At 40.7% G+C, this 12,371-nt stretch overlaps 2 protein-coding genes across 3 annotated transcripts in view; one reads left to right on the plus strand and one right to left on the minus strand.

Moving 5' to 3' along the window:
* Positions 1 to 504: 504 nt before the first annotated feature.
* Positions 505 to 10,421, minus strand: rcbtb2 (regulator of chromosome condensation (RCC1) and BTB (POZ) domain containing protein 2). 2 transcript variants are annotated; one of them, XM_067507889.1, is made up of 12 exons: positions 10,237 to 10,421; positions 8,474 to 8,608; positions 7,659 to 7,809; positions 6,716 to 6,882; positions 6,474 to 6,632; positions 5,936 to 6,043; positions 5,449 to 5,591; positions 5,046 to 5,236; positions 4,389 to 4,515; positions 3,020 to 3,159; positions 2,806 to 2,936; positions 505 to 2,693 (listed from the first exon to the last, which is right to left on the minus strand). In XM_067507889.1, exons 2-12 carry the CDS (start codon positions 8,597 to 8,599, stop codon positions 2,553 to 2,555), a joined length of 1,584 nt encoding a protein of 527 aa, XP_067363990.1. In that variant the 5' UTR covers positions 8,600 to 8,608; positions 10,237 to 10,421; the 3' UTR covers positions 505 to 2,552. The 2 variants fall into 2 exon arrangements, with proteins under 2 accessions (XP_067363990.1, XP_067363989.1); XM_067507888.1 differs by lacking the exon at positions 10,237 to 10,421 and adding an exon at positions 9,482 to 9,747.
* Positions 10,422 to 11,238: 817 nt separating this feature from the next.
* Positions 11,239 to 12,371, plus strand: part of fndc3a (fibronectin type III domain containing 3A) — a 46,114-nt gene continuing 44,981 nt past the window's right edge. The window contains exon 1 of the mRNA XM_067507885.1: positions 11,239 to 11,741. The gene's annotated coding sequence lies outside the window, so the exon portion shown is untranslated. The remainder of the gene's footprint in view (positions 11,742 to 12,371) is intronic.

A 12,371-nucleotide genomic window follows, 5' to 3' on the forward strand; every position in this document is an offset into this window, starting at 1 on the left:
CTTACTGTATTAACATCTTACAGATAAAAATGTGTAACTGCTTTATATAGTATTAGAGGTAAAAAGCGACTTTGCATATTTTATTGGATGTCTGTCTATCTTTAAAGCTGTACTAATATGTTAAGGGATATATTAATGTCTTAGTACAAGCATTTCAAAACAGAAAGAGACACGTGAAAACATGTACAGAATTTTAGGTTTGTTCACCAAAGAGCTGCACAAGTGTCAAAATATATTCAAGTATAACACATTGACCTGTGAATGCTTAGATCCGCTGTTGGTAAAACAGTTTGTTTTTTTTGTGGCCTGAGTGTTTTGTTTAGCATTCACACATTCAGGAATGCTATTAAAATGTTGCAGAAAATTAAGCACAGCACACATGCATCAAACTATGTAGTTATTCACTTTAATATATTTCAGATACTTAAATATTACTAATAGTGCTATTGTCAGCGGCCTACAGCACAGAATGGGAACACATAAGTAGTTAGTAATTATCAAAAGGTTAAAGTAAAAGCAGTTTGTTACATTCTGTTTAATGAGGGATTTGATGAAGTAATCACATTTAAGTACAAGTACTTGTGTAAACAAACCAAAATGCAATGACACACAACTTTACATACTGCTGCACCTACACTGTAATGTTACTAGTGACACAGGAATCACTACGAATGTGTGAATCAGACAGTTGCCAGCCGCACAGACGGGCTCAAACTGAACACAGGTAAACATGCTTGTCTTGTGTAAAGTCTTACTGATTGCAGCTTTTTCTATCAGTCCGCCAGTGGTTGTGAAAGCAACTCTCTACGGCATAACAGTGCAAACGTTAGTCAATACAAGCGTTATGTCTAGTGCTTGTATAGGATGGCATAAGTGAACATCTACAACTCAAAAAAAAAACAAAGTGGCAAAGTTTAGTCACGGACCAGATACAAACTCTAATCATTCAGAATAAAAATTAAGTTGCAGTTGGTAAAACAAAACAACAGCTTGCATATTTATCTTCATTAAATACCACATCTCAGTAGAGGCTTAAAAAAAAAAATAGGTGAACGGTCAATGCGTGACAGACTTTTTCTTGCTCATCACTTCCTGTCACAGTGGATCCATCTCTGTGCTACATGTTACACGAATAAAGTGAAAAGTAATAACCATTATTTTAGATATCCTGTTTGAGCTGGTTGATAGTGTGAGACGAAACACCCGACACACCATCTATCTGGTGACAGTATTGTATCTACCCGAGCACATTGTTAGTAACACAAAGAAAACAGAAAGAGGACCACTGTGGCATATAAAGCAAGCACAAGGGGGCACAAGCCAGCGTCTTATTGTGGCAGTCCCAAGTCTGGATAAATGCAGAGGGTTGTGTCAGGAAGGGCACCCGGCTTAAAACATATGCTATGTTAAAACACTATTCATAACTTTCACACCAAATCTGACTTTCATACCAGATCGGTTGGGGCCCAGGTTAACAAGGGCCGGCACCGGTGCTGTTGACCCACAGGGCGCCAGTGGATTTTGGGCTACTGTTGGTCAAAGAAGGAGAGGAGGAACCCGTGTTGGTAGGCAGAGAGAGGAGAGGAAAGGTGGATATACTGTGTGTCCAGAGACAAGGAGGAAAGGTAGCAAGCCTCAAAGCTTAGGAGCAGGGTTCAAGCTGTTTTACCATGGTGTGGAAGGCAAAAGAAATGGAGTAGGAGTTATCCTGAAAGAGGAGTTTGTGAGGAATTTTCCAGAGGTTCAGACCGTTCTGAAGCTGGAAATTCAAGACGTGATGCCCAATGTTGTTAGTGGTTATGCCCCACAGGTAGGATGGGAGTAAGAAGAGAACTACTACAGCTAATGTGATCAGGGGGACAGGTAGGAAGGTACTTGGTGTGTTTTCGGGAAAGAGGAAACTGGACAAGGAGGTGGTGTTCAGAAAGTTGAAGAGTGTATACTCCTGTATTCATGAGTGTGTACAGGGACATTGAGAGGACTGTGGAGGTATGGAAGTGTCTAGGAGAGGTAGCAGTAGAGTTTCTGACCAGTTTGTTTAACAAGATCGTGGAGAGTGAGAGGATTGCCGAGAAATGGAGGAGAAGATTGCAATTGTCTAAAGCTAAAGAACAGCCCCATTGTGAAGATTGGGACTATATCTGTAGAAGGATGCTGAGGTTGGAGCAGGCAGGCAGGGGGTCTAGAGGAAGACCAAAGAAAAGATTAATGGATGTAGTGAGAGAGGACGCAGAGGACAGGGTTAGACGGAGGCAGATGATTTCCTGTGGCGACCCCTGAAAGGGAAGAGCCCAAAGGAAAAGGAGAGAAAGAAGAATACAACTGTGGCTTATCTTTCCATTTGGCCTTTGCACTCCACTGTCTGCTTATCGCTGGACGAGCATTGTTTGGAATAGGTTGAGGGCAGTAACACAGACACATTAGCGAGCTCTCTCCTGCTCCTCCTAGAAGTAATGATCAGCCTGGTCTTTACTTTGGTTTAAGGTCATCTCTCAGGACCTTCGTGACTATAAGCCTCATCATACTGATCCGTTGCTATAGCGACACTCAGGTCAGTTCTTGAAGGCCCCGTAGCGGCTGGCTTTACTAATAAAGTTCTTGAGCAGGTCGTGGTCCATGTCTGCAAAAGCCTGGGTCTGAGTGACAGCTGTTAGGTGGTTGACGCAAAACTTGAAGCAGAACTCCTCCAGGTCCTAAAAATAAAGAGGGCTGTCTGATCATTGCTGAGGAGCATAACGGACAAACTGTGAAGGCCCTGCATCACCACCCTGACATCTGACTACGTGTCAGGGACTAGGAGCTTACCCGTGCCTCATACTTGACTGCAGCAGAGAGCAGAGTGATGGCGTTCTCCTCAGAGATGCCTCTCTTGATCGTTTCCTGGCACAACCTCTTCAGCCTTGTCTCTCGGTAGAATGTAGCCAAGTCAAGCAGCCCTGCACACACAGGAGCAACTTAGGGCCATACAGTGACTTCATTTCTTACACTCTCTGTGAGTAAGGGACTGCAAAGGACTTACCAATGGCATCCTCTGGTGGCAGGTTAATAGTGTCTGTGTAGAGATACTCTAGAAAGGCTTTGTACACCAGGTATGAGAACTGGTGGATTTCTATGGCGTCCTCATCCGTTTCGTTCAGCAGTGCGCGGAAATGTTCGCACCTAGAGAGGGATGAACCGGAGCAATTTAAATAAAAAAAACAAAACAAAAAATGGAGACTTTGGTTCAATCTAATTGTTCAGATAATGACAACAGGTTTTAAGAACCGTCTCATTAATGTTCATTTTGTGTGCAAGTCAGTGGAAACGACTGCGTATAAAGAAGAAAAAAGTTTCAACAATCCTCAAGTTATCGTTTCAAATATTTAGTAATACTTCATATTACTGCTAAATATGATATTTAGCAGTAATATGAAGTAAGCATGAGTAATAGTCATGTCTGAAATCACTGCTATTCTATTTTCAAAGCAACTCGGGAAGAACCAAGTATTTCTTCATTTCTACTCATTTGTTACATATAGTAGCTTTACTATACTTTAAATGCTTTCTTCCCTAATCGCATCTGAAATGAGTCATCTGCATGCGATCTTTTCAAACATTCGTGTGAGCATGTGCATTAAAAGCTGACATGGCAGACACTCTGTCTCCTTCCTACTGACAGTGCAAAAGTGCAAGGGACTAGAATGCAGATACATTGTTACCAAGTGTGGTTATAAAAAGAAAACTGGGAAACAATATGTCTGCCTTTGCCTCACAATGAACAGGAAAGATGAGCAAACTCAACAAATGGAGTTCAAAGAAGAACAACACAGCACACACAAGGGATCTGATATCACTACAAAAGAAAAATGGCTATTTGTGTTTGCCTGGAGTTCACCTTTCTATAGGTACCAATAACACAGTATCAAACCGTTTCTGTTTCCGTACAAACCCTAATGTGGTATTCAGTACTCATGACCAGGCGCGACCTTTAAATGTGAGACATGGCCTCAGTGACAAGGACCAGGATGGAGAAGCAAACTTCTGTAGTGAGGAAGAACGGGTAATCTTTTCCATTAACCGTTAGTTCAAAATGCCATTTGGCACTTTTGTAGCCGAACGGTTACAGCACGTGCAACAGGACCACAACATCTCCCTGTCAACTGTGTAACAAAGGCTGTCGTGCAACAAAAAAATGATCTTGGAAACAAAGAAATCAGTTCAGTGGATAAGCTGTAATTTGGTTGATATGGCACCAAATATACATCTTTCAAAAAAGCAAAAATATTAAACAGGAAAAGCTAAAGGTAAGAAAAAAAAAAGCAAAAGAGATTGAAAGATTGTTAGAGCAAAACAATCAAAAGTAGCACTAGTTGACATTTTGAACTTTGGAGTATGGGAGTTCTCTGTACCTGATTTTCAGCAGAGCTTTGTGGACATGAATACACTTCCCATCAACTAGAAACTTCAGGTCTGAAATCTCTGGGCTGTCAAACTCTTTCTTCAATGACTGGGCCACGGTCAGGTAGTCGTCGCCATCTAACAAAAATGCAAAAGCACAAAATGTTTGCCGTCAATCAGGGCCTGGATATGTGCAAAATTATTAGTTATGTCTACATCTAAGAACTGCTGAATGTCTCTGTAAAGACAGATCACACCATTGTATTATTTTATTAAAATCTTCTGACTCTTCTAGGGAATGGGAGATTAATATGGAATCACTATTTGTTCTTCAAAACAAACGAGAAAAGGGTTATTAATTAAACAGATTTGTCACAGGGAAGGAATTACCTTTACAAGAACAAAGACCAAAAAGAAACAAGACCTTTAAGTTACATTTCACTGTATGATATGGAGAGGAAACGTTTCCTGTTTTTCTTTTTCATAAACCAGGTATTTTCGCTTGACAGAGATGTCATCACAGCACAGGGTTACCTCGCACAATTCACTTGGAAATAGGACAATGTAAATAACGTTACACACACACACGACATAAAAAGTATCTGGGACTGAATTCATGGGGCAGTTCTTCAGTTTTAGACATCTTTATATTACTACATCCTTCTTACCCACTGACAGGAGATGCCACGTGACTGCAGGTGTAGCAAAACAGGCAAACACATCGTCTGTGCTGCTGAAATGGGTGAGGTAGGGGCTGGCCACGGCCTGACCTCGGCACTGACCCCACATCAGAATCTGCCCGCTCTGGGTCTTGGAAGCTGACGTGTGGCTGGTGTGACACGCAGCCACTTCCACCATCCTAGTGACAAAAGCAGAAGTGCAACCGTCGAGCAATACAAATGAATGGCTTTCGTATGGAGGCTACAGGTTACAATATGTGTAATATGGTAGTAAACGTGCAGAGAGGGCATTTTGTTTAATACTCTATTATTCTATTATAATTGGATTGTATTGGATAATTGGGTATTCTGCCACGTCACTGCTAATTTACATTACAAAAAAAGTACTTACCTGTCCTTGTCCGTGTTTATTAGGGTGGGAAGAGCTTGGTTACTCTTACTGCCTGTTCCCAACTGCCCGTATGAGTTGGCTCCCCAGGCATAAATAAACCCTTCATCTGTAAGTGCCAACGTATGTGCGTATCCACAGGCAACCTGTGTATGGACAGAAGACCAAACTATCCTCACAATGATGCTACTAAAATAAAGTTTCACCAGCAATGTGTAACAGCAAAGAGTGTAACTAATGTTACATAATTTGTTAAGACACAAGCGTTCACAAAAGCACTGCACACAGATACATTTAAACTGGTCTGGGAGTGAAACTGTGGTCAACTTGCTGCAAACCCAGACATCATAGATGTCACATTTCAGCAGTTCAGTTGTGTTCTGTGCTTTCACGGAGTGAAACTGCTCGAACCTTTCAGTGGGGTCAAACTGGGACAAATCCTATAGAAATAAATTCTCCAAAGAAGAATTATCAACCGTTTTGCTCTTACCTGGATAATATTGACACCTTGAAGAGCAGCGATCCTGCATGGGGTCTGCTGATTTCCATTGTTGCCCAACCCTAGCTGTCCATTGCAATTGTAGCCCCAGCCGTAGACCTACAGACACAGGACAAATAACAAGTTATCAGTGGAGGAGGATTTTCTTTAGGTTTAGGCCTCACTGTGTTTAGCTTCTATAAGCTTTTATCTGCATACATTTAAAACACATTTTCTCTCAGTTGTTTTTTTAGCTCATCTTTTATCTTATTGTACTTTTTCCTTAAATGTCCTCTCTGAAAAAAGAAATGTACATCCTGTGAAAAGTGAGTATTTACTGTGTGAAGAACATGGCCTCCTACTCTAGGATGCAGTGGAAACTACCTGCTCCTTCTGTATAGTTTGGAAAAATAAGTCAAATGTGATTAGGCATGTCTCTAAATGTGATGTTAGTCCATTAAAATTGTTAAGGGCTGTTACCTGCCAAAAAGTGAACCCATGTACGTACTTATTCACATTTAACGTCTTGCATATTGATGCGATGCACTACCTCTCCATTATCCAGTACAGCCATAGAGCAGAGCTGACCACAGGCTATGTTCACCACCACTTTGTTCTGCAGGCAGCTGCTGACCCGGCGTGGTGTCGGCTGGTTGGCAGTAGACCCAGAACCTACTTGGCCTGAATTGTTGTAACCCCATGCATAGACCTGAACACAGATATAAACTGTTCACTGTACAATTACTTAGACAGAAAGCGGCAAAAGAAAAGACACAGCTGAGGATTAGTTACCTCTCCATCAGTTGTGAGGGCAATGGTATGGTGGGATCCACAGGCCACCTCTGTCACTCTCTTACTAAGGAGGTTGGTGGAAACCAGGGCAGGGGTCAGTCCATGATTGGTGGTCCCATTGCCCAGCTGGCTGTAGCCATTGTGTCCCCAAGCAAATACCTCCCCATCTACACAGCAGAAAGCAAACTTTTACTCATGTTGTCACAGTGGTTAATATTTTATCAAAAGATAAGAAGATGTCGACTTCACAAAATATATAACAAAGGCTCAGCACTGCTAATGCCAGAAATCACGAGGATTGGAAATTTTGTTTAAAGCAAACTGGAAACAGAGAATGAGGGAGAGAAACTAAACTGAAACTGAACAGTCTTTTCAGGTTATTTAATTATGGTTACTCTGTAAACCAAAAAAAAAAAAAAAAGTGTCTAAAGAGTTTAAAAAAGTCCCTACATTTTACAATGTTCATTCATATTTCAATATGAACAAATCAATATCCCTCTAACAAAAAAAAAAAAAAAAAAAAACACAAGATAAAATTATTTTGAAATTGCCCCACAACATTTACACTGACTGGGCCCCTTAAGGTGCATTTTAAATACAATTTGTTTTTTTATGAGAACAAGTTTAAGGCAGGTAGTTCTGTAACTGTGGCTTCATAACTGATCTTTTATTTATCTGAAACAATATGTTCAAAGTACTGTGTATCAATTAAAGATGTGATCTTAAATAATAATAATAAACATTTCTGAACATTTGGATGTTTTACGCATTAAAGGAAGTGGGTATGTCGGAAAAACATTTTCGGTATCATTGACACAGCATCTTTATGAAACCAGCTTCAAGGCATTTGCATGCCTCATCTTGTTCGTCCAGAATAATGTTTCTCTGCCCCCATATGAAATTTTCCCTTGGGGACAAATAAAGGTTTTCAGAGCAGTATTACCTGCAGTGGCGATAACCACATGCGGTCCTGTTCCATAGCTTAAGGACACAATCTTCTTTCCACACAACACATCAATCCTACGAGGCTCAATAGTGCTTTGAAGATCTCCAAGGCCTAAGCAGCCGCTGCAGTTGGTACCCAGAGCAAAGACCTGCAAACACCAAACATCAAGGCTCAAACGGTTCCAATACTAATGAATTATGCATAAATATAGCTCTCCAGTGTTTATGTGCTGACACCTTATTAAATTTCAAACAACTAAAGTGACATCTAGTTGATCGTACAAATGCTAAAACTGTTTTATTTTGACATGCTGTGTAGAGACCCTAGAGGAAAATAATTATCAGCATTAATTAACAAGATTCTAACAAGGTTTAAAAGAGTTGAATTGTACAAGATTAAATTACTAAAGCGTGCATGGCAGGTTGAATGTGAAGTGCGTACTCCAATATTATATTATCCAATATAAAACGCCCAAAATACTGTTTTTCCAATACAGCTGACAATTTCCAAACATAAACCGTTTTGACCACAAGAACAAATAAACAGGCAAGCGTGGACAGACGCGGTTTACAACTTTCCACAGGATAAAAATGGAGCTCGCTGGGGTATTAGGCCCATGTGGCTAAAGATAGTCTCATCCTATCTGCTTATCCCTCTGCCTGCAACATAGAGTAAGCAACCTGCAGCATTTTTCCATCCACTTCTAATTGTAAAACCAACAGAAAAATAATGATCTAACAAATATTAAGTCCCCCAGCACATCTTAAGGTAAAAGAAACAGGATGAACCAAAGCCTGAAGCCAAAGTGTTACCTCATCATCAACTGTGACATAGAGGGCTTCATTTGCAGCACTGCCAAACACACAAGCCTGCCGGATAAGCCGTAGTTCCTCAGGAGGAAGAAGTGCAAACACGGGCCACTTCCCCACGTCAAGCATACTATTCAGCTGTGAAAAGATGGGAACACACAGTTAAACACATGTGAATAAGGACAATCGCATTTTTAAAGTGTATATAAAAAGGCACAAAGTGTGGGGAAAAAGCCTCCCTTGATTCAAAAGCTGCAAGAACAACTGTGTTATTCATGAGACTTACTTTACCATATGCATGTTCCATCACCTAAGCATTATAATGTGGTCATTCTTTACAAAAATTGCATACAAATGTTACATTTGAGCAGGTATAGACTGAGGTAATGTTACAAGCCAGTCCTAGCGTTGATTGCCTGTAAATAACTGTAACTTTTTTTAAGTCCAGTTTTCTTTTTTTTAAGATGTCCAGTCTTTATCACCAAATGCACAAAGTCCAGGTCCTCTTATCGCTACATTTGTCTATGTCCGTATCTAAAGCCTGGGGGTTTGAAATGCGACCACAAACATTACTTAGCAACTTCTGAGCTGAATTTCCCGCATCAGGGACGTTGGACTTAACATCGCGTGGTTTTGGGAAAACTGCAGCGACTGTCTGATCGACCAATAGCATAAACGCACTTAGCATGAACTCAAGACTTTTTTTAAACGCCACCCTCTCTAAACACATGCAAATATTATCGGACGCTCGACACTTTAAATGCGCAAAGAGAAAACAAACGAGCCGAGCAACAAACAGGATAATCTTGTGACATGTGCAGGCTGTGTTTACAAGCTAACAGCATTAAAGTGGCTACAAGCATCGTTGGTATCGCCCAGTAGCGTTAGCCATTTGCTAAAACAGTGCTGGAGAACAAGAAAACCATTAGCGCTAAGCTAAATGGTTTAAGTTGCGTTGCTGCAAGCAGGGAGAAACGTTAGATCATGGATCCAACCACTGTTAGTAGTTACCGTGTTGTTGTTGTTGTTCTAGCTAGTTTCGCCCGCGATGTTGTTCTCTGGACGACAGTGACACGGAAAAGTGTCAGCCAACATATTTGGCGAATTCCAACCTGCTAACTGATTGATTGCTGCGGTCCGCTATACTACAGCCTTCCCTTAGTTGCTATGGTGCCACTTTGATGTAGTTAGTAAGTGTTGATCGCCACACCGACGAGTGGAAGAAAAAAAAAACAAAAACGCACCACCACTGTGTGTTTTTTTTACTTCCTGTAGTTACATGGTGCGTTCATGGAAACCGGAGCTGGAAACGTTTAACTTGGTTTGCTTTTCTGGCAATATTTATTTTTTACCATTTACCATTAACCATTAACTTACCCAATAAAGCAAAAAGAAAAAAAAAACATGACAGGTTTTAGGAAAACTAGAGAATTGCAGTGCGTCATACGTCTTAGATACAATACATAATATGTTATTTGAAGTATTATCATTGTATTAAAACAGCTACACGTTACATATGTATAGTGTGTCTTTCCTTAGAAGTGTCTGATTAGATTTTCATGCCTTATTACCCCTAACAGCCCATTCCCCTCCCCAGCTGTGCAGTGCCGGTCCAAGTCCGGTAGAAATTGGGGAGGGTTGCGTCAGGAAGGGCATAAAAACTGTGCCAAATCAACATGCGGACAATGATCCGCTGTGGCGACCCTGAACTCACGGGATAAGCTGAAAGGACAAAAACAAACAAACAAACAAAAAAATTTACTTACTGACGTCGTTTTGCTCTTAGCTTTAGTTGGGTGAAATTGAAACACGTACAGTTCAATATTCTTGGCAGGTTTCTTGACCTTTAATACTTATTCATATGCCTGTAGGCTCTCTGGAAACTGCAGAGAGAACAACAAAAACAAATCAAAAAATGGGGAAGACATATTCCTGTCTAAGTGTCAACAGTCCTGCATAAATAACTCTACATCTCTTTCAGTTTCTTTTTCAGAGGACTAGTCTTTTTAAAAACCCACTGACTAATGTGGCAGACACGACATAATGTTTTTTAATGAAGTCCAGCAGGCGGCGCTATGGAGACCCTAGCCAGCGCACGCCAAAGCATGACACGTCACACTTGCTTGGCTTCGCTCATCTGACACGATCACTTTTGTTTGAAAACAATGTGTGCATCAGGAAATAATATGCAAGGCAAAGGTTTACTTGACTAAATTGCCTGTGTGTGTTAGGGTTTATTTCTCTGCAGCTTATCATGAAACGCAAAAGGGTCCATATAAAGAAATGCTTAAAGTGTATTAGTTTATCTTGCCTAAATGTAGATGCTGTTATAGTGAAATGTGACTTTATATTTTTTAATTGTATAATGAAAGATATTATAAGATAAATAGCAAATTAAATATTTATGAAGTCATGTGGAATACGTTTACATTAGTTTTATTCACATTCACAACGATCAATGTATGAGCAGCCCAACGCGATATCATGTTTTTAAGGTGGATTGGCGCTTTCCAACAAGAAGCTAAGCAAAAGGCTTGTTTTAGAAATTGGCAATTTACTATTTAGGTGAATAGAAATGGCTTTCGGTACAACACACCGTGCACACACCTTTCTCTGTGACTGCCTCTGAGGGCGAACTGATTACAGACACGTCAACGTTAAGTTCTTCCTTAAACTCGTAAAAATGTAGGAAGGCACATGAGTCATTATTACAGGTACCGGATACTGACCACGTCCACAATAAGAACTAAAATTAAAACAATAGATGATATAAATGTTTCTCCTCGATAGCTTGGAATTTGGGATTCGTCACGGTTAGCGGTAATACGCATGCGCACAGCCTGTAACTAAGTGATGGCGAAATTCCTGCTTATTATGCGAGGAGCAGGGTTGGATGGAAAGTTATCTCGGTAAAATTGGGCATTGGGCTACCACTGTCGATGCTTGGCATCGCTACTTCACCCTCTAGCTTATTCGATCTGTTTTAGGTGTAGTTGGTACGAGAGATCAGCGTTTATATTACGAGAAAAGCACATCTTCATCTTGCTAACAGTTAGCCAGGTAGCATTAGGTAGCTAACGTTAGCATGCCACATTTTGCCTTGTCTTGTGTTAATCTAGGTAGCTAGCAAGTTTTACATCTCAGGTGTTACAGAACGTAGCTGGTCAACGGAGCTTGCTGAAGTTTAACCGTTCGGGAAGAGCTGCGGAGGAATCGCTACTGTGCATCGACGTGTAAAGTCGAGAGTTCTGCTGCTGTGCCGACTGTCTGAGTGAGTAACGTTAACTGCGCTGTTGGTAACAAGTCAGTCGTCTGTTCGTTTTAACTGGACTCCAAGTAAATATTGTCTGTTGTTAATTAGTTGACACCATCTTTTTAACCAGCTAACGTTACAACACAACGCTGCGCACACACACTCACACACACACCTGCAGCCAAACTAAAGTAAACAATTGTCTTGGCTGCCAGGTCGCTAACCTAGTTAACGTAGCTAAGGCAAATAAGCCAAGTAACATTAGCTGTGAACACGGCCTTTAGTATTAACTGTGTGGCATGTTAGAAATAGGTGAACTCATATTAAGGGTTGACAGACCAGGTCACAGAAGTGTTTGCCATGAAGACAGATAGAGACTCAGCTGAGTGGGCAACGATGAGGCTAAATCAGACCCAGAAGGTGGCAAGACAGCTGTTACACCATGTACCGCTGGCTGCCATAGGAACATTTCTCCAGGTTTTCCAGCAAAACTGCCACACGAAGAACATGATCATTTTCAGTATTTACAAGCTGCTAACCATTTTTTTTAAAACAACTTCCCCACACACTTGTAGACGCGTTTTTCTCTGTCAGCATGTTTTTCTTTATACTTTTGTTCAGTTCTTAACAATGAGTAATGAGCAGAAA

Source organism: Channa argus, chromosome 6, assembly GCF_033026475.1.
Source record: "Channa argus isolate prfri chromosome 6, Channa argus male v1.0, whole genome shotgun sequence".
Lineage (NCBI taxonomy): Eukaryota > Metazoa > Chordata > Actinopteri > Anabantiformes > Channidae > Channa > Channa argus.